Consider the following 19163-nt stretch of genomic DNA (forward strand, 5'->3'; position numbering starts at 1 on the left):
AATATGTTCTATCATTATTGGTTATAGATTCTTTAAGCCACAAGAGAGAAGGTTATAGAATCTTTAAGTTATAAGAAGCTCTAACTTTTTCAATCCTGAAACTTTACATTTAGCTTACTTACTTCTCTGGAATTTACTATAGTATGTGTTGTAAAATGTTGGACTAAATCTATTTTCCAACAAATTGCTTTCCAGTTTTCCTAGAGGTTCTTATTGAATAATAAAAAACCTCTTTCTCTAATATTTTATGTTTTTGGATTTATTGAAGACAAGACTGTTGTATGAATTTCCTTGCGTATCTGATCTATTTTATTGATCAATGTTTCTATTTTTATTTAGTATCTAGACCCACATCACCTCTCACCTGGACTATTGCAGTGGCCTCCTAATTGGTCTCCCTGTCTCAAGTCTCTCCCTACTCCAGTCCATCCTCCACACAGCTACCAGTGACTTTTTAAAAGTGCAATTCTGACCATGTCACTCTCCCACTTAATAAACTCCAGTGGCTCCTCATATAAATTCTTCTCTTTGTTTTTTTAAAGCCCTTCACAACTTAGCCCTTAACTCCTTTTCCAAGTTCATTATATAGTGTTCCCTTTCTAGCACTCTGTAGTTTAGGAAAACTAGCCTTTTTGCCATTCCTCCAAACAATATTTTTTCCTTGATATTCATGCACTCTCTCTGAGGACTGCATTTTTTCCTTACTACCGCTTCATAGAATCCTCTACTTAAAGAATTAGCTACATGAAACCCTTTTCTGATTCCTGCAACTGCTAATGCCCTTCCTCTCTAAACTATCTTGTATTTATTTTGTTTTTATTCTGTATATACTTACATATGTATATATTGTCTCCACCACAAGAATGTAAGCTCCTTGAGAGTAGGGTCTGTTTCATTTTTGTCTTTGTATCCTCATCGCCTAGCACAGTGCCTGGCACATCATAGGTGCTTAATAAATGCTTGTTGATTGATTGATAATATTGCATATTTTTGATAATAAGTGTCTTATATAATTTGGGATCTACTTATGCCAGACTCCCCTTAATTTCTACTTTTTTCATTATTTCTCTAGGTGTAGTTAACCTTTTCTTGTTCCATATTAATTTTGTTATCACTTTGTTCAATTCCTTAAAGTATACTGTGGCAATTTGATTTAGCATTAAAGCTGTAGATTAATTAATTTAAATAGTATTGTTACTTGTACTATATTAGGACAGTCTAATCATGACCATTGTATATGTATTCATTTTATCTCTGTGAAAATTGTTTTGTACTTCAATTTATACAAATCCTGTGTGTGTGTGTTGGTAAGTTAATTCTTAAATAATTAATGCATTTTGATCCTATTTTAAATAACAATTCTTCCCATAGATGATCTTAGTGGTAATATTTGGAATGCTGGTGATCTTTTCTGTATTTCTATTATATGCTGCTAAACAATAATAGTTACTAAAGATTTTCAAGGCCCTTGCTTTACATCATCTCATTTGCTGAAGAAATTGCCTTTTTTTTCGTTTGCTTCTCTGATTCTAAATAAACTGTCATCTACAAATAGAGATAATTTTACCTCCTTTTGCCAAAGCTTATTCCCTTAAGTCCTTTTTGTTTTATTGTTATGTCTCATATTTCCTTTACCATGTTCAATAAAACAGTGATGATGGCCAGCTCTATTTTATTCCTGATCTTATTGGAAAAATCTTCCAATATTTTCCCATTATAATGGGAATGGTAGCTAAAGGTAGCTCACAGTTTTAAGAGAGCCTCTTGCCTTTTTTTTTGCTTTTTATTGTTTTAAACATAAGTTCTATTTTATAGAATTTTTTTTCACTATCCATTGATCATTAATGTGATTTATTATGCTACTTGTTTTCTTAGTGTTGAACCATCATTGCATTGCTGGCATAAATAATTCCTTGTTTTAATGAATTTTTTTACATATGTTACAGTAAATGTTTGGGGGTTTTTTGCCAGTATTTTATTGAATATCATTAGTAGAGGCATTGTGGCATAGTAAATAGCTTGCTGATCTTGGAGTCAGGAAAACCTGGATTCAAATTCTCACTCTTACATTTGCTAGGTACATAATAATCCTTGGTAAATTATATAACCTCTTAGTGCCTAAGAATTGATAGAGTAAGCTCCCATAGGAATAGATTCCCTTAAGTCACAGAATCTATTCATGTTCATTAGTGATATTATTCTACAGTTCATTTTCTGCTTTATTCCTCATTATTTTGGGAATCCAGACTATGTTTGCTTCATTGAGGTGTTTGATAAAGTATTATTTCTCCTTTTTGTTTTGAGAAAAGTTTCTATAACAAAGAATATATTGATTTTAAAAATATGTGATAAAATTCATTTGTAAATCTGTATGAACTGAAAGTATATCTTGAGATTGAGTTATTTATGTTATCTGCTTTGTAATTTTTGAGTTACTTGTGTTCTCTCATGTTTTAATACTTAAATTTTTTGAAGATATTCATCCATTTCACTTATGTTTTTCTTTTCATATAATTTAGTATAGTGGTTCTTGATAATTTTTCTCCTCTATTTATGGTAAATATCTACCTTTTCATTTTTCCTTTATTTGGTTTTTTAAAAATTGATTCATTTTGTATTGACTCAATACACATTTCCTAAAAAATACCCTACAAGACCCCCTTACAAAAAATATTCCCTAAAAACACACAAAAAATGGATATTTTCTTTTTGTTTCTAATATTTGTTCATTCTTTTTGGATTAAGTTATCTGATGTCAATCTTCAAAAAAATAACTTGCATATTATTTCAATTTTTTAAAACTGTCACTTCTGTTTGTTTCTTATTTGTCAAAATTTCTTGTGCTTATTTGCAGATGATTAATTTTTAAAAATAAATTTTATGCTTTCTTTTGTTTTTACATAAGCCACACTTCTTACTATATCCTTCCCTCTATACCCTTATAGAGAACTATCTCTTACAACAAAGAATAAAAAAACAAAAACAACTCTAGTTAAGCAACAATATTTAACACATTGAAGAAGTATTCTTGACTTTATCTGTAGTGTTCCATTATGGTACTGTGGCACTGTGGGAATGGATAGAGGTGCCTTTTTACCTTTCTTTTTTGGTGCCAAACTTGGTATTATAATTTCATAGCATTTAGCTTCAGTTGTTTTAATGGTGTTTTTAATTGGTAGTTTCCATTTACCTTGTTGTAGTCATTGGATAATTTATTCCAGAAGTCCTTAAACTGTAGTCTGTGCTTGCTTAAAAAATATTTTGATAATTATTTCAACATAAATTTCTTTCTTTCATAATCCTATCTAAAACAGATATTTTGTACATTTAAAACCATTATTTTGTGAAGGGAACCATAGGTATCACCAGACTGCCAAAAGAGAATCCATGACAAATAAAAGGTTAAGAACTCTTCCATGTATGTTTCCCTGATTCTATTTACTTCATTTTATATCCATTCATATAAAACTTTCCATGAATATTGAGAATTGTATTCATTATTTTATCATTAAAAAATAAATACAGTAATTTTCCAGTGCATACATATGTTTAGTGATTCCCCTATTGATGGATATCTACATTGTTCATTGCTACAAAAGTGCTGCTATAAGTATTTTGATGTCTAGGGTTAGAATCATTTATTCTTGGCTTAGTAGTAGAATGTCAGGGCCTAGGGATATGACATTTTGGTCATTTCTTTGCATAATTATAAATTACTTTCTAGAATATTTGAACCAGTTCATCACAGCTCTACCAAAAATGTTCATCTTTATATAAGTCCTCCAATATTGAATCTTCTATTATTTAGTCATCTTTGGATGGATAGAATGATATATAATAGGTAAAATGTGGCAGCTTAGACTTATTTTGATTTTCATTCTCTTTGTATCATTGATTTTGAGCATTCTTTCATATGATTTATAGTTAATTTTTAGCTAATGCTTCTTTGGAGATTCATTAACATTTTGGAAAAATGATCTTCTAGGGAATTGCTTTTGTTCCTATATATTTCCATTAATTGCTTATATCTTGAAGATCAAATCAGATCAGATCAGACTTGCTACATACATTTTACCCCTTTGATATAGGAAATCCTATCCTAGGGGCATTAATTTTGTGGCAAAATTTCATGGAAATCTTTTTTATTTTTTTGTAATTGCCTCTGTTCCTTATTTGATTATGAATTTATTCACTATCCAAAGCTGTTAAAGTTATATCATCTGATTCTGTTCAGTTTTTTTTTTAATGGTATGATCTTTAATATGTAAGTCACATAAGAGATTATTAATTTGCAGTTTTTTAGGCTTTTAAAAAATTACATGTACAATTCATTAGTCCTTTTTTCTCATTTATTAATGTTAATGTTTAAGAATAGATATTTTCCTTTAAGTATTGCTTTAGTTGTATTCTACACATTTTGTTGGGTTGTTTCATTATTATTAGTAGCTTTAGTATACTTTTAAAATTATTTTTGTGGTTTGGTCCTTTACCAAGTCATATCTGATGACATTTTCATTTTCCATTTAGATCATCTTTTGTTCATATTTCTTTTGTTTTTTTTGTTCATCAGTTTAATTCAACAAACGTGTTTGCAATATACGAGGTACTGTATTAAGCAGTGGGAGCACATAGACCAAAAAAAAAATTCCCTACAGAGCTCAAATTCTCCCAGGAAAATACAAGTGAATTTGATAAATAACTACAAGACAATTTCAGGACGGGTAGGGTATTGATATCTGCGGGGAATGAAATAAGACTTTCTGTAGGAAGCAGCCCATGAGCTGAATTTTATTTTTATTTTTTTTATTATGAAGATATTTTATCAATTACATGTAATACATTTCCACATAAGTTTCCTGAAGTTAATATGATCCAAATTATCTCCCTCCCTTCCCTCTTCCTTCCCAAATCTGACAGGCAATTTGATCTGGGCTATATATGTATTATCATTCAAAACATATTTCCATCCTGATCATTTTTGTAAGAGAATAGTCATATAAAACCAAAAACCCAAATAAACTAAAGTGAAAAATCTCATGCTTTGATCTGCATTCTTATTCCAACAGTTCTTTTTCTTTAGATAGATAGCATTCTTTGTCTTAAGTCCCTCAGACTTGTTCTGGATCATTGCATTGCTGAGAATCTATCGGCTATTGGCTATAGCTAAGTCTATCATAGTTGATCATTCCACAATATTGCTGCATGAGCTGAATTTTAAAGGAAGAACGTTCTAAGAATCAGATGTTCATACAGAAAGCATTCCAAATGGAATGCTGAGGTAGGATTGTTTAGCAAGAGAATAGAGCACATGAAAGGGAAGTAGTATGAAATGTCTGGAAAAGTTAAGCATGGATTATAGAGAGCTTTAAATGCAAGGCTTAGGATTTTGTATTTTATTCTAGGATGGTATGGGAACCAATTGAGATAAAATAAAAGTTATATTTATTGATATACAATAAACCTTGTAACTTTTTAGCATCTTCACAAAATTTCTTAATGTGAAATGTTGCCTGAAACCCCTATATGCTGTGGTACTAAGGTCACAAGGTTTTGATAAATAATCTTTAATTCTTCACAAAATTACATTTGTTCATATTGAATATTAAGTTTAACTTTGAAACAGTTTTTCTAAGTAGCCTTCGTTATAGTTCATATGTTTTCAATAAGGATGTTTATTCCCATCCCTTAGTTAGGTTTCTTAACTTTTCATGTTGCTTGGTGTTAGGTGGCATTGCAATATTTCATCTCCATTTGAGAATTTCTGTAATTTTAGGACAATTCTGCTTTTCAGTATATTAATGTACATATCAGAGTTCATATATTCCCTCAGTAAGGAAAAATCTTCCAGGTCCAATGGAATTAAAAATTAAAAACAAACAAATAATTTTTGTGTGTGAATGTTATCTTCTGACAAAGGTGACCAGATTTTGTTGAATATCTTCTAACAGTAGTTTTGAATAGTAAAGTAAGATCCATCAGTGTCATGAATATTTTGGGCAGAGTTAGGTTGCATGTCAGAAAGCCATAATAGGATGGGTTAGAGCAGTTTATTGATGTTCATAGACAAGCAAAGCTTAGTAAGTTATGAACAGATAAACAACAGTTCAAGTCAGGGAAAAGTCTGCATGAGATCGCCCTCTCTTCTGCTGTCCTATTTGGCAACATGCCCAGTGGTGGCCTGGATGAGCAGTAGGATAGGGAGAAGGCCCAGAGCTACTGATGACTTTGGTTGACATGGGATTTTCAGACAAGGGGTCTGCTGTGGCAGTTGGGATGGGGGCCATATGGATAAGGGAACATAGATCAATAACCAAAAAAAATCTCTTTCTCTTAAAAAGGCATTTCTTAATGAATCAGAATGACCTAATCAGGATGACAAATGTGAAATAACTGTGTTGAATCAGTAAGTTTGCTGGAGGGTTTCAGCAGCAGTTCTAACTAGAACTGGGTTTGGCTTTAAGCATACTGGATTTTTGGATAGGAGCTAGGTTTGAGACAGCGGGGCTGTCAACTCCTTTGACTATTCAGTCAGTATACCTTTTCCACCGTTTATGTACACCAGTCTTTGCATTATTTTTACCATAACAAGCACTTTTTTCTTCATCACAATGGTAAGCTATCAGTTGTTTTTTAATTGATCTTGCTGTTCAGGAGGATCTGTCCTTTGATGGTCTTTGCTTGATTTTTGAGGAATGATGAGGTCAGAAACTAAATTACAATCAGTTGAGAAGTTTTGGGAGATAAAGAAATGACTAGATAAGAAATAACTTTCTTAAAGTTTGAATATGAAGGATAAGTAACCCTTAAAGATAGAAAATTCTTAGACATGATGACAGTAGAATTCAGAGAAAGAACTATTAGATATAGAGAAATTGAAAATGAGAGGAAATAATTGAAGGAGAAAGATTCCAGTAAGAGTGCCAACTCTAGAACTAAAGGACTTTGATTCAAATCCTGCTTTTGACACTTTAAAATTAACAAAGTCACTTAATACCTTTGGATCTGTTTCCTCATCTGTAAACTAAAGGGGGTTGGACTAGATGGCATCTGAATCCTATCCAATTTTAGTTTCATGAGTCTGAAGTGGAAAAGTAGGAGATCAAGGGCACAAGTAAAGGGAGTTGCACATAGAAAGATAGAGACCCTCTTCTGGCTGTGCCCTTCAGTTTGTTGCTCCAAAGCTCCCCCACCAAAAAAACTAAAAACCCCCAAACTCCAAATGAATGCTGAAGAACCAATGCACAGAGCCCCCCCCCCCATGGATTGGGAGCTTGGCTTGAGACCTCCAGGGCCAAGAAAAGAGACCTTTACTCCACTGCACTTACCTGCCTGTGTCTCTCTCTCTGTCTTGTCTCTGTGTGCTTATCTTCCATTTCTCTGTGCTTGAGTTACTCCTGGTAGGGCTCAGGGTATGGGGGGTGGGGAGATGAATACTGCTATCAGCAGTGACCCCATAGCATCACTGTATGTCAGTTACTTGCATTAAGATGTCACCAAAGCCTTGCCTGAGAAGTTTAGCCCTCTGGGCCTGTGCTGTCCATCCACGTCTGCATGGACATGATTACCTGGTACTCCCTTGGGTATGCCTATGTCATATCTAGAGTCAGTAGATATTGAAAGTGCCCTGGATACATGAACTTTGATATAATTAAAGGCAAACCAATCTTTTTATGTGGTCTCAGTAGGATCCTTCATTGAGGAAGAATAAATCCATAGACAACAAGACACTTTTTGACCCCTTTTCAGCATTTTGAAACATCATGTCCTGCAAGCTGGTGTGTAATGAGAATAGTTTTAAAGGTTACATATTTCTGTTCTTTGAGACCCAGGATTTAGGATGCTACAGATAGGGCCATTGAGAATGGCATGTTTCTCAATGACAGAAAAGTGTTCCTTGGTAGATTCAAATTAAGGAAAATGAGCAGAGTTGGGAGCCAAAGCCAAGGAATTCACCAATGTTTACATAAAAAATTTTGGTGATAACATGAATAATGGAAGCCTGAAGGAACTTTTCAGCAAATATGGTGAAACTCTTGAGTATCAAAGTGATGACTGACAGTGGAAAATCCAATGGCTTTGAGAAACATGAAGATGTCAATAAGACAGTTAAAGAAATGAATGGAAAAAAGACATCTCTGGGGAAATGGTATTTGTAGTGTAGGCACAGAAAAAAAGTTGAACACCAGGCTAAATTTAAATGTAATTTTGAGAGGGAAGCTGGGTAGCTCAGTGGATTGAGAGCCAGGCCTAGAGACGGGAGGTCCTAGGTTCAAATCTGGCCTCAGCCACTTCCCAGCTCTGTGACCCTGGGCAAGTCACTTGACCCCCATTGCCTAGCCCTTACCACTCTTCTGCCTTGGAGCCAATACACAGTATTGACTCCAAGACGGAAGGTAAGGGTTTAAAAAAAAATGTAAATTTGAGCAGCTAAAACAGGAGAGAATTCACTTCTACCAGGGAGTGAATCTCTATATTAAGAACTTGGATGACACCACTGATGATGAAAAATTAAGGAGGTAATTTTCTCCTTTTGGATTTGACCAGTGCCAAGATGATTCTTGAGGATGAGTGAAGTAAAAGCTTTGCCTTTGTCTGCTTTTCTTTGCCTGGTGAGGTGACCAAAACAGTGACAGAAATGAATAGGCTCATCATGGACTCCAAGCCCCAGTATATTGCACTTTTCTAAAGGAAAGAAGGGGGAAAAGCCCACTTAACCAACCAGTATATGCAGTGTATTGCAGGAATGAGAGCCCTTCCTACCAATATGATCATCAGATTCAGCCAACTTCCAGGGGATATACTTCATGCCCCAGGCCAAGATTAGACCTCCTTATTATGCTCCTAATCAAATAGTCCAGGTGAGATCCAGTCCATGATGGCAAAAAGATGGAAGACCTCAAGGCTTCCAAGGAGTGCCAAATACCATTTGCTAATCTGGGCTACACCCAGTCTTCACCACCTGACCTGACTCCAGCCAGTAATGCTCAGGATTCATGAGATCTTCCTACTATATATACCTCAGTGAGTGGGGGTGCCCACTGCTTTGTAAAATTTATCTTCTAGACCAGTGATGGCAAGCCTATGGCATGAGTACCAAAGATGGCATGCACATGGACAACTTCCCCACACACACACACACATTGTTACTAAAATGGCAGAGGGACTCAAACGGAGCTGCTCCCCTCTCCCTCTTTACCATGCCTGATAGCATTTTTTTCACAATCACTCACCCCTCTTGCTCAGCAGCCCAATGGGAGCACCTCCTCCCTCTCCTGTCAGGGGTGGGGGGGCGCAGCACTCCATCTCTAAAAGGTTCGCCATCACTGTCCTAGATCCTCTATAGCTACCCCTGTACCTAGAGTTGTCCCTCCTAACAAATATACTACAAATTTACAAAGCCCCCATCCAGCTATCCATCCTTTTCAGATACCTCAGGAAGCAGTCTATGCACAAGACCAGGAGCCCCTGATAGCTTTCATGTTAACTGCTACTCCTCCCCAGGAACAGAAGCAGTTGCTGGGAGAGTATGTATTCCCATTGATTCAAACCATGCACAATAATTTAGTGGAGAAGATTGCAGGTATGCTGCTAGAAATAGATAATTCAGAACTGCTACACATATCAGAATCTTCAGAATCCCTCTGTTCAAAGGTGGAGGAAGCCATTGCAGTAGTACAAGCTCATCATGCCAAGAAGGAAGTTGCTCAGAAGGTGGCCATGTTTGCTGCTACCTCTTAGACCAGAAAAATTGTATATCTGAAGCTAAATAGCCCCTTCACTCAACATGTGGAGATTAAAATTCACTGGGTTACAACCGGAGCAATAGATGGCAGAAGAAACTGCTGCCATTTATTGTGTGTGTGTGTGTGTGTTTTTCCCTTTGGGAAAAATCAATTTGAAAGGTCAATTCTTAAAAAATTTAAAAAGTTTTTCAGTGGTCAAATACAGGTTTCTTGTGTGTGGTCTGGATCTTGTTAACCCGTATTTTAATTTTTCCTCTTCAAAAAAAGATTTTCATACAGTATTTGTTTTGGTTTCTATTGTGAATTGGTTTTATTTGAAGTATCCAGTTTAAAGAGTCTAAAAAAAGTATTTCTCAATAAAGAATTAAAAACTCCATTAAAAAAAGAAAGATGAAGATGGAGGCCACTTCTCTAGGTACTAAAGCAAAAAACAAGATCAATATTGGTAGATTTTGAGAGAGGAATAAGGAAAAAGAGGGAGTTCACAATGTAAGGCTTTCATTTCTCAGTAAAGTATATATAAAAAGGACTTCTGCTGAGAGGGAGTGGTAAAGTCTCAAGTAAATAAGAGGAAGTTTGAAGCAGTCATTGAGAAGCGAGTACCAGAGAGTAAATCGGAAGAATAGAAGAATTTGTTGTATAGTGTTAAAGGCCCAGGTGAGAAGAGAAGTTAAATATTTAAATTTAAAATGCTGGTGGTATAACTTTTTTTAGCAACTTTCAGCACCACCTGAATTAGGAGCAGAGAAGGTAGATGGTGCAGGTAACCCAAAATTGGATTTGGCAAAGTAGAAAGAGTAGTAGCATAAAAGGGAGAAGAATTTAAGGGTAGAACATAGTAGACAGTTTAAAAGATCAACCTTAGAAGTAAGACTTTAGAATGGAGGATAATGAGGTCAGAACAGAAGCGATGGATTAAGAGGTGGTATGTTTGTGGTAGGAGGGAAAAAAAGGTCTTATGAAGATGAAGAATAGAGAGAAGAATTGCAGAGGTTAGATCACAGAATTGGTATCACATATGACTTTCTGTAGGTGACTGAGGTCAAGTGAATATGTAGGTCATGAAGAAAGAGTTGTTGAATTGGAAAGCTAGGTATTTGAGAGAACATCAGTATGTATATTGAAGTTTCTTATTATGAAGCCATGGGATATCAGTGTGTATATTGAAGTGTCTGACTTCAGTAAATAGGGTCAGATTTCCCAGCCCTTTCTACTTTGTCAATTCTTATGTCTGTTTTCTTGAATTCCTTCAGTAATATGATTTTCAGTCTTTTATGGGATCTTATATATTTATCGTCATTCTAAACCACTGTTATGATTACTGTGCTATGTCCAGCCTGCCTCATTCTCTCTTTCTGGAGATTTCTAACTTTCTTTTACTTCATTGTATTAGATCTTTTTTCAACTTACTCATTTTTTGGTCTTTCAGATAATGTTCCCTCAAGGTATTTTCTTTAACTTTTTTTTCCCTTTCAACTGCTTTTTGTTGTTTTATTTGGTGCATTTGTCATTGTTTTGAGGTGATACAGTAGATTTAGGTTTAGTAACAAGTCTCTCTCCCCAATTCTTTTCAAGCCATCAAAAAAGCAGATTCTAAAAACACTGATAATATGAGTAAATGAGAATATCAGTGAAACAATGGAAGCTCTTCATTTTGGTCTGTGTGTTTCAAATGCACAGAGGAAAACATACTTTTTCTACTTAGTAAAAGATTTTTAAAAAATCAGCCTTAGTAGGATAATATGCAGATTACTATTTTTAAAAAGAGAATAAGTGATTTTCAGATAGAAATAATTGAAGTAACTGATGGGAATTCTTTAACCCACAATCATTGAAATTTTTTTTTTATGTGTTGAAATCTGCTGAGGAATTATCTCTGTAAACTCCTATCAGTATATTTCCAAAGCAGTTTCTAGATCCTCAGCAGGTTTCCTCTGACTTTGAACCTGCCATTGACTTCCCAGCAAAATGTTTGCTTGGAATTTTTACTGAGGGATGGTGAGGCTAATCAATGTAAAGCCAATTGTGTAGGAAGGATTGAGTACATCTTTTTATGCTTTCTAAAATTTTGTATAGGAACAACCCAGGAGATGAAGGAATTTTGGAAAGGTATATAATTGAAATTGACTTAATAAGATTAGATTGTTCAAGTATGGTGATAGTTCTGGGAAGTGTCTTTGGAATTCAAATCTTCACACTTCTTTTTAGTTACAGAATTCTGAGGAGCATTGTGTAGAATCACTCTGGGACCAAGTCTTGATAGAAATTTCCTTAGGTTTTTGATTCATTTGACAGTGACAGAGAAAACCCTAGGCAGATAACTAGTGGGGTAAAATGGCAGAGAATAATGGTTTTTTCTCAGAAGAGGGAGAGTGTACTAATTGTTCTCCTGAAGTATGCTTAGTATACCATGGAAATGCTAATAAAAGGTGTCATTGAAAATTAAATTATGAAGACTTACTTGGAGCAAACACTTTCATCAGTAAAGATACTCCCTCTGTTTTCACTTCTGACTCTTCTTTATCTTTGGGGGGGTTTTTTGGTTACCTCTTAACTTGAAAAGCTATTGGAAGCAGATGTATGAGGGCACTATACTCTCCTTTATGGACTTACCACTTTTGCTGAGATAAAAACTGAACTAAGTTCCTTACCTCTTCCTTTATTATGTCCCTCATTTTGCTCTAGTTAGATTCATAGAACCTTAAACTATGATGAGCCCCTTTGGGATCATTATTTTGAAGATGAATTTTATAATAATATTTGATAATAGGCATCATTTCTCTTTTCTGTAGTCTTAACAATCTAATGGTATGTAGCTCTAATTCTTTTAACAATTTCTATTACAGACACTGAAGGTACTACCTTACAAAAACCTTACATAATTTTATTATTGAAGTAAGAGTTAGATCTTAGTGATTCAGCACCTTGAATTCATCCTTAAAGCTTATTTTTATTTGCCATAAATTCTAGGAATGGAATACTAATCTATTCCATCTGTGAATGGGATGGGACACATTCCAACAGGTTTCTGGTCAATATACCAATATTGATCAGTTATCAAGGAAAGCTACTGGCTACAACAACAAACAAACAAAAAACTTGACTCTATGGCTTTAGGTTAGCAATTAGGAGTTAGGATTCCTGAGGGGTAGTGACAATGGAAACCACAAACCTTAAGGAAATGCTCTTCACTTCTATGAAGAAATTTATTTAAAATGGAGAGAAAGACATAGAAAATCATTAATGGTTTCATCATTGGAATGAGAAAGGAAACTAGAGTTGAAGAGCCAGAAGCCCTGTCAATTGTGGTCTCTAGCTGGTTGTATAGTGAAAATTGTGGGTTTTGCAGTAGAATAAAGTCTCTGAAGATAGGATGCTGTTGACTCATTACCCATATATGTTCTCCAATATGACTTCTAGGTGTTTTTATTCAATTTAACAAGCATTTATTTTTATCATTTTTATTCATCTTTTGTTTTTATATCACCTTCATTTCTTAATGTATCCCTTCCTCTTACTTTCCCCTTAAAGCTATCCCTTATAACTATTTAAAAAGAGGGAGAAAACAGTTCAGCAAAACTAACCAACACACCAATTAAGTCTGATAGTATATGCAATAATTCCCCACCTCTGCTAAGAAGGTAGGGAGGTGAATTTTCTTAATTCTTCTCCAGGCCCAAGTTTGTCAACTAGCATTTATTAAGCACCTACTTTGTGCCAGGCTTTGTGCTGGATGCTGGGGATACAAAGACAAAAATGAAACAGTCCCTGCCCTCAAGGAGCTTACATTTCTACTAGGGGGAAACAACATGTACACAGGTAAGTAAATACAAAGTATGGATAAAATAAATACATAGTAGTTTTGGGCGGGGGTGGGGGGAGGAGGGAGGCTGTAAGAGGGATGTGTTGAGAATACTAACAACTGGAGGAATTAGGACAGGTGTCTTATAGAAAGTGCCTCTTGAATGGGAGACCACTATGTTGTGTATATGGGAAGGAGGAAGTAGTTTATTTGTCTGAAATGTGGAGTTAATGGGGGAGAGAGGGGAGCAATGTGTAATCAGGATGGACACATGGGCTAGACAGGTGCCAGAGGGGGCTATTCCCTTTCCCCTCTCCACATGCACCTGAGGATATTTCTTTCATCACCTGTTACTCTTCCCAGCAGTCCAAGGGGAGTGCTTTCTCCCTCCCCTGTTTGGGGTAAGAGGGTGGGGCTCATTTGTGGACTGAGAGTTACCATTTGGCCACTCACTCTCTAAAGATTGCTGGGCTAGACTAAGGGCTTTAATTACCAAACAGGGATTTTCATTTTGTCCTAGAGGCAAAAGGGAGCCACTGAAACTTCTTAAGCAGTGGATGGCTATGGTCTATATCTATGTTTCAGGAATACTAATTTGGCAGTTGTGTTGAAGATGAAATGGAATCAGAAAGGGCTGAATGTTTGCTGGGAAATGATTGAAAGGGTTCATGCCAGAAGTAATGAAGGTGTGAATTAGAGTGATTGTGAGTATGTATAAAGAGAAGAGAACAGAGTTGAGAGATACAGTGGTAGAATCAACAAGACTTCACAATTGATTAGGATGTGAGTAAGAATGAAAGGTTGAGGATGATTCTTGGGTTCTGAACTTGCCTGGGTGAATGGAAGAATGGCATTTTCCTCGACACAAATAGGGAATTGGAAGGAGGTGAGTTTGGGGGAAAACATAATGAGATATATTTTTGATGTGTTGCTTAAGAATCTGCCTGAGGGCCATCCAGTTGGAGATGTCCGGCAGCCAGTGGGGAGATGGAGGACTGGAATGCTGGAGTGAGATGAGAACTTAGATAGGTAAATTTGGGAGGCTTCTATATAAAAGATGAGAGTCAAACCCATCTAAAGGAGATCACCAAGACAGTAGGATATAGCACAAGGGGTAGGAAAGAGATGATTAGTCTCCAGATGAAATGATAAATGATGGTCTGATAGGAAGGGAACAAGGAATAAGTAAGTCTACAGATGAATTGGATAATGACGGTCTGGTAGGAAAGGAACAAGGAATAAGTAAAGTCATTAAAACTCTGGGAGGAGAGAAAATAGCCATAAGAAGCACTTCCAAATATAGAAATAACAAGAATTTTTTGCAATAAAGAGATTATTTGGTAATTTTGGAGGGAATAGTTTTCATTCTGGTAGATTCAGAAGTTGAAAAATGAATGAGAGGGGGATGGTGAGAAAGCAGGGATAGAATGCAGATAATTGCCTAGGAGTTTGGCTGTGAAAATGAGAGAGATAAGGGACAATGCTTTGAGGAGATGGTAGGGTCAATTGAAGTTTTTTAAGGAATTCAGGTTGGGCATATCTGGCCATTTTTGTAGGCCCCAAAGAAGGAGTCTATTGATTAGGAGAGGTGATTGAAAATATTGATTAGGAGAGGTGATTGAAAATTTTAAAAAGAGAAGAAATAATCAAAGGACATTCTGCTGGAGGAAATGAGATCAAGGGATAAGCAGAGGAGCTTGCTATGTCTAAAGGGTCACATCTGAGATGGGAGAAAAGGAAAGAAGAAAATGCTGAGAGGATTTTAATTTTTCAGTAAATGGGGGGCACAATTTGTTGTGAGGGGGAGAGGAGAGAGAGAGAGAGAGAGAGAGAGAGAGAGAGGTTTGCCTGGGAAAACAAGGAGTAGGTGTCATGACTAGAGATTATGGAGGAGGGTTAGAGAATAATTTCAGGAGAGATGAAGTACAGAGAGACAGGGAAGGGAGTGAGATGTAATGGTAAAAAAATTTATATCTTTTTAATTATGCATAGTGGCAGTCATGATGAACTCAAGGGTATGACCATCTCCATGAGTGTCTGAGTGGAATGAAGTAAATGATGAGAACTGAGGACATTGATGACCTGGGAGTCATACGCCAACTTGTAATTTGAAGCCTATGGGCAAGAATTTTGAAGTGGGTTAGAATATTTTGAGTTCAGCACTGAACTGGAACTTATCTGGATAGACCAGTGGTGGCGAACCTATGGCACGGATGCCAAAGGTGACACACAGAGTGCTCTCTGGGCACATGGCTTCACCCTTCTCCCCACACCAGTTTGTTACTACAAAGGCAGAAGAACTCAGGTGGAGCTGGTCCCCTTCCCCTCTCCACTGTGCCTGATGACATTTTTTCACATGTCCCATGCCTCTGCCTAGCAGCCCAATGGGAGTGCACAGAGGGGAAGGTGGGCAGCTCACAGGCAGCAGAATTGGAGGGGACTAGAGCACTCAAGCCACTCCCCTCCCTATCTCTACACTCACTGAGAATATTTTTCACTTCACCTGCCCTTCTGCCCAGCAGCCCAATGGGAGTGCTTCCTCTCTCCCCTGTGTAGAATAAGGGGGGGCAGGGCATACCCAGCATGTGTTGGTGGGGTGGGCGTGGCACTTGGTCTGGGGGAGTGGGATGGGGGTGGGGTCTGGCACTCCATCTCTAAAAGGTTAGCCATTACTGGGATAGACCAATAGACCTGAGTGAAGTGAACCTCAAGAGAGAAGTTGCTAAATGATGGAGGCTAGGAGAGGGTTTGGAAGTGGCAATGAGGGGTGCTATTCCTTCTGTGCCTATTCCTTCTCCTAGACAGTGTTTGGGAGCCTAAGAGAAGTATTTTCAGTACTGGAGTGGATAGTCTGGGATGCAGTGTTTTCTTAAGAGAACCACATACTTCTGTGGTTATAGAAAGGTGTAAGGTATGTGAGAAGAAGAGGTCTAATGTGAAGGACAGTTTGTTAACTATAGAATGGAGGTTCTGTAGGACATTAGAAAGAGAGGGGAGAGTGATATAGAGACATAAGACAAGTATGATTGCAATAGGTTATGAGAGAGTAGGGAATGGTAGTAGGAGGAGAAAACTCTCCAGCTAGTCAGGCTCTGAATTTCAGGGATTCTAACTGGAGAAAAGAGCTTGCTAGCTATAGGACAGTGGACTGTTTGAGATATTTAATGTTGGTCTTTTATTTTTTATAGTTTTATTGACTCCTTTTATTTTTTATAGTATAGTCCTTTTCCCATAAATGCTCCTATGTCTCTCCCTTTCTTGAACTCTCCCTTGTAACAAAAGAACATAGCTAAGTCAAATAGTAAAACTATCTCCTGATACAACCTGCTTCACCTCTAGTCCTTCACCTCTGTTCTTCTGAACCATGATTGGTCAATCCATTCAATCTGAATTTTGTTGCTCTTTGGTGGTGTTTTAGTTTATATTTTTGTAGTTATTTTATATATCATCATCCTGGTTTTTCTGCCTTCATTCTGCATCAGTTCATATAAAGCCTTTTCTTATTTCTCCGACTTTTTTGCATTCATTATTTCTTGGGCCACAATAATATTTCATAACATTCATGTACTACAGTTTGTTCAGCCATTCTCCAGGTCTTCCCTGATACCACCCTATGATATACACCAACCTTGATGGGCACCCAGTTTATTTGCTTTTTTTTTTTTGCTTCCATTAAAAGGTTAGCTATAAAAGGATTAGGTTATTTACTCTATGAACTTAGTGGGATGAGGAGAATATGTATATGTTTAATTGTTGGGGGGAAGGGTAGTCATGTAAAGCCTTCTGTTAAGGCTTATTTATAATAAGCTCTATCTTTCCAGACTTATTCTGCATCGAGAGAAGCACTTCCATTACCTGAAAAGAGGTCTTCGACAACTGACAGATGCCTATGAGGTAAACACATTTGTTCAAGAGTCCTGAATTTCAAACTTTCCCATTGACCAGACAAGCCTCTTGACCCTCTTACCTACTCATAACCTCCTTCCCAAGGCTGTCTAGTGTACTATAGTGTTCTTTTTGTATGACTGTCACTGTAGTACTCAGATGCCTACCTCCTTTATAAGGTGAAGTCATGTTGGCTATCCCCTTCCTTTCTTCATGTAGCTCCAAAAGAACATGGGTTCCATCTGATCTGGATGTCTTTAGGTGCCCTGGTTTTCAGATTTAAAAAAAAAAAAGGAGTAGGAACCTTTTTGATGTCCAACTAAATTTATATAGCTATAGCTGTATTATAGGGCTTTTGACCCTTCTATTATCTTTTTCTTTGGAATGAGCTTGTTTTATTCTATTAAATATTTGAAATACCTTTCTGAGGTTATTTTTTTTCTGTTGGGTCTGTTCAACAATAGCATTTATTAGTAGGTGTCACCAAATACAGAAAACTTCCTTCTTCCCCCTGCCTCCCAATGCTCCCAACAAGGTTACCAAAGAGTTTTCACCTTCCTTTAGCCCTTTGTTTTAAACTCTTACCTTTTGTCTTAGAATCAGTAACTGAGTATTGGTTGTAAGTTAGAAGATTGTCAAGAGCTAGGCAGTTGGAGTTAAGTGACTTGCCCAGGATCACATAGCTAGGAAGTATCTGAGGTCAGATTTGAATCCACGTACTCCCAGCTCAAGGTTTGACTTTCTATCCACTGAGTCACTTAGCTGGCCCTCCCTTAGTGTTTTGAGTTCATTTACTTACTGTTGGTTGAGGACCTATTTGGATTTAAGGTGGAATCCATTATGACATTATTCCTTTGTTATATTAGCTCCTCATCAAGGTCATACCTCTTCAGAGCCATTCTCTTTCATTCCCTGATTTTTGTCAGTAAGATACTCTGACTTATCCTTTACTAGACTGCCTGGAGTGAGATGCCACCATGTCAGCAGTGTCTTGAAGTAGTTTGAATTAAGAGATGTGTTTTCTTTCTGTCTCACAGTGTCTGGATGCTAGCCGCCCCTGGCTCTGCTATTGGATCCTGCACAGCCTAGAACTGCTTGATGAACCCATTCCTGAGTCTGTGGCTTCAGAGTAAGTTTGGCGTTGGGCTCCCTAAATTTGGTTTTTGGACTTTCTTTTCTGAATTTTATTTAAGTTTGGATTTTTTTTTAAGTGAAGAGATGAAATTACAGAAGAAATTTTTGTCTTCTCCTTGATATTTAGGAACTTTATGAAATTCTCTTCCTTTTCAAAGGCCCAGTGCGAATTTTTAGGTAGTCCAAAACTTAAAATCCAACAGAAGAATTTTGGCTGATTCTCTTGACCATTTGGTGTTATTTGAAAAGTGAATCATCATCAGCTCTGATAATTTAAGTAAAGAGCCATAATCTTAGTTGAAAATAGGTAATGAGTTTCCCTGTCACTGTCAGGGATATTATAATAGAGATTATTATATGAAGGAGATTGAACTGGATGCCATTTATTTATTTAGTTAGTTAGTTGAAAAATGATTTTATTTCCTACAGTAAGTCTACTTCTTAGGAATTGCATAATTAACTAGACATCCACTATAGAATCTACCCATCCCCCTCTTTCTTTCTATTATTAGATCAAATCACCGTAACAGATTTTGTAGCATGGGAGAAGCAATTGCAAAAAATATTTGCATGACCTTTCAGAAATCAGTGCTAAATTT

General features: G+C 36.4%; 1 protein-coding gene and 1 pseudogene across 1 annotated transcript in view; both read left to right on the forward strand.

The window, feature by feature from the left end:
- The window catches only part of LOC130456325 (polyadenylate-binding protein 4-like), a 28682-nt pseudogene extending 18483 nt beyond the window's left edge, over positions 1-10199 (forward strand).
- Positions 1-19163, forward strand: part of FNTB (farnesyltransferase, CAAX box, beta) — an 81979-nt gene that overhangs the window by 19460 nt on the left and 43356 nt on the right. The window contains exons 3-4 of the mRNA XM_001378056.4: positions 17367-17439; positions 18468-18559. Of these exons, the coding sequence (XP_001378093.1) occupies positions 17367-17439; positions 18468-18559 (165 nt within the window). The remainder of the gene's footprint in view (positions 1-17366; positions 17440-18467; positions 18560-19163) is intronic.

This window comes from Monodelphis domestica, chromosome 1, assembly GCF_027887165.1.
Source record: "Monodelphis domestica isolate mMonDom1 chromosome 1, mMonDom1.pri, whole genome shotgun sequence".
NCBI classification, from domain to species: domain Eukaryota; kingdom Metazoa; phylum Chordata; class Mammalia; order Didelphimorphia; family Didelphidae; genus Monodelphis; species Monodelphis domestica.